This window comes from Cyprinodon variegatus, unplaced genomic scaffold (assembly GCF_000732505.1).
Source record: "Cyprinodon variegatus isolate N-32 unplaced genomic scaffold, C_variegatus-1.0 Scaffold1022, whole genome shotgun sequence".
Lineage (NCBI taxonomy): Eukaryota > Metazoa > Chordata > Actinopteri > Cyprinodontiformes > Cyprinodontidae > Cyprinodon > Cyprinodon variegatus.
This window is the reverse complement of record NW_015151475.1, coordinates 76,930-79,107: the sequence shown is the minus strand read 5'-3', so window position 1 is coordinate 79,107 and position 2,178 is coordinate 76,930. Positions and strand designations below refer to the sequence as shown.

At 44.4% G+C, this 2,178-nt stretch overlaps 1 protein-coding gene across 1 annotated transcript in view; it reads left to right on the top strand.

Annotated features, from left to right (window-relative positions):
* LOC107100869 (deoxyribonuclease gamma-like) overlaps nucleotides 1-2,178 on the top strand; it is a 10,722-nt gene that overhangs the window by 2,943 nt on the left and 5,601 nt on the right. Inside the window, exon 2 of the mRNA XM_015399531.1 lies at nucleotides 1,391-1,474. Within this exon, the coding sequence (XP_015255017.1) occupies nucleotides 1,391-1,474 (84 nt within the window). The remainder of the gene's footprint in view (nucleotides 1-1,390; nucleotides 1,475-2,178) is intronic.

The following is a 2,178-nucleotide window of genomic DNA, read 5'->3' as shown; positions in this document are numbered from 1 at the left end:
GGGCCGTTCCAGAACCTTCTTCAAGTTCTTCAGAATGTTCTGGGCCGTTCCAGAACCTTCTTCAAGTTCTTCAGAATGTTCTGGGCCGTTCCAGAACCTTCTTTAGGTTCTTCAGAATGTTCCGGGCCGTTCCAGAACCTTCTTTAGGTTCTTCAGAATGTTCCGGGCTGTTCCAGAACCTTCTTTAGGTTCTTCAGAATGTTCTGGGCCGTTCCAGAACCTTCTTCACTCCATCAGAGCTATGTTGGTCAGATTGTTTCAGATGTAAGGGGTATGAAAACTTTTGGGCCTAACTTTATTGTGGAGAAGAGGTGCATGAAGAAGGCCAGGAACGTCTGGCTAATGGTGAGCTCCTACGGCTTTGGGCCTAACATCGTTACCATGACAACCGCCTGATGCAACGGCTCCTCTAGGTTCTCCAATCAGAGGCTCTCTCTCTCTCTGCCATCTTCCTCTCTGGGTTCATTTGGTGACTGGCTGAATGTTAAGGATCAAACTAACCTTCTGACTGGGGGGGGCAGCAATTTACAGATTCTGGTATTTAATGAGTAAAATGCAAAAACATACCACATGATTGAGGAAGCTTAGGAATGGAAGCTAATGAAATCATGAAGGGAGGGGCCCCGCGGCGCCATCATCAGAAAGCGTATCTGTCTGTAGAGGCAGGGCTTCCATCAGGACCTGGTGATCCAGTCATTCCATTAAAGCGTTAACCAGTTAACCAGTTAACCATCTGTCAGTAAAATCACTCTTTGTGTTTAAGGTTTGGTAGATTTAATCATAAACCATCGTCTGCTGCTTTTTCTCTTCAGGGAACAAGGACTGAATCATCTTCAGCGTATTTATGCACAGTCAGTTCCCACGCCTCTGATAACAGACGGGTGTTCAGAGAAAAAGCCACCAGGAACAAACCTTTCCTCTGGTTCACTAGTTTTTCTGCGATAGTTTTATCACCTTTTCTGGTGTTTTTTCTCCGTCTCTGGAGGAAATTCTGAAGACTGCGTCGTTTCTGCTGCTGTTGCTTTCAGTCTTTAGCTTTGCAATCTGACGATCGCCTAAAACGCAGCCGGACTTGAACTGGCTTCCTTCCCAAAGCTACGGCTAAGCTAATTTAGCTAAGCTGTCGTTAGCATTCGTTAGCATCTATAAATTTGGGGTGTATGCTTCATAACCTAAAATGCTGTTTATGAATTTTGACTATTAATATCAGATCTTTTAGTTGAAAACTTGTTTTTCTAACAGGTGAAATTATGTAAATATCAGGAATCGGTTGTTGCAGACGAGCTGAAATGGTTCCAGGTTTTCTGGATCAAACCAATTTTCTCTGTCTTTGGGTGGAATGTGATGATAATGAACGGCTGGGATCAGTAAAGGTTTGTTGTTTTTCCAGGTATGACCAACATCGTTATGAGGCTGTGGCGAGTGGCGCTCTGGGGAAGGCCTCTGACCTGCAGAAGTACGTCTTCATCTACAAGTAAGATATTTATCCTTTCTGTTGAATCAGTGGAACGTTTTTATTATTTTCCTTCCAGCATTCAGACCTTCCTAACGGCTGCATGGCTCCTCCAGCCTTAATGAGGGCCACCCTTCCATAACCCTAATCTTTAGGTCCCTCCTCTCTGGCCTGGACTCTGAAGGCTGGTTTATGCTCAGGGGCTAGTGGTGAGAACTTTGAATCCAGAGGTTCTGAGTTCGAGTCCCACAGCCTCTACTCTGGCTCCCTGAGCAAGACCCTTAACCCCACACTCCTTCCCGGGCGTCGCACAATGGCAGCCCACTGCTCCCCAAGGGGAGGGGCTAAATGCAGAGAATGGAATGAGAATTAAAGCTGTTAAAAATAGAATAGAATAGAAAATCCCTTTATTTTCCCACGATGGGGAAATAGTGGTGTTACAGCATCAGCAAAAGGATAAGAGGGAAAAAAAATAGCCACACATTTTGGACCTTAGAAAATGTCTAAGAATAACATAATAGTAAAGAGTTAAAAGATAAACAATAAAATCCTGTAAAGTGTTTTATTTATAAAACCAATGAGAATAAATAACCAATAAGCAGCTATGGACATTTTTCCAGTAATTTGAAAATAGCAGCAACATCAGAGACGTGCAGAATGACAGCAGTCTGTCACTGGGGGAGCTCTCCAGTTCAGCACCAGCTCAACCAGCATGGGGGGGGGGG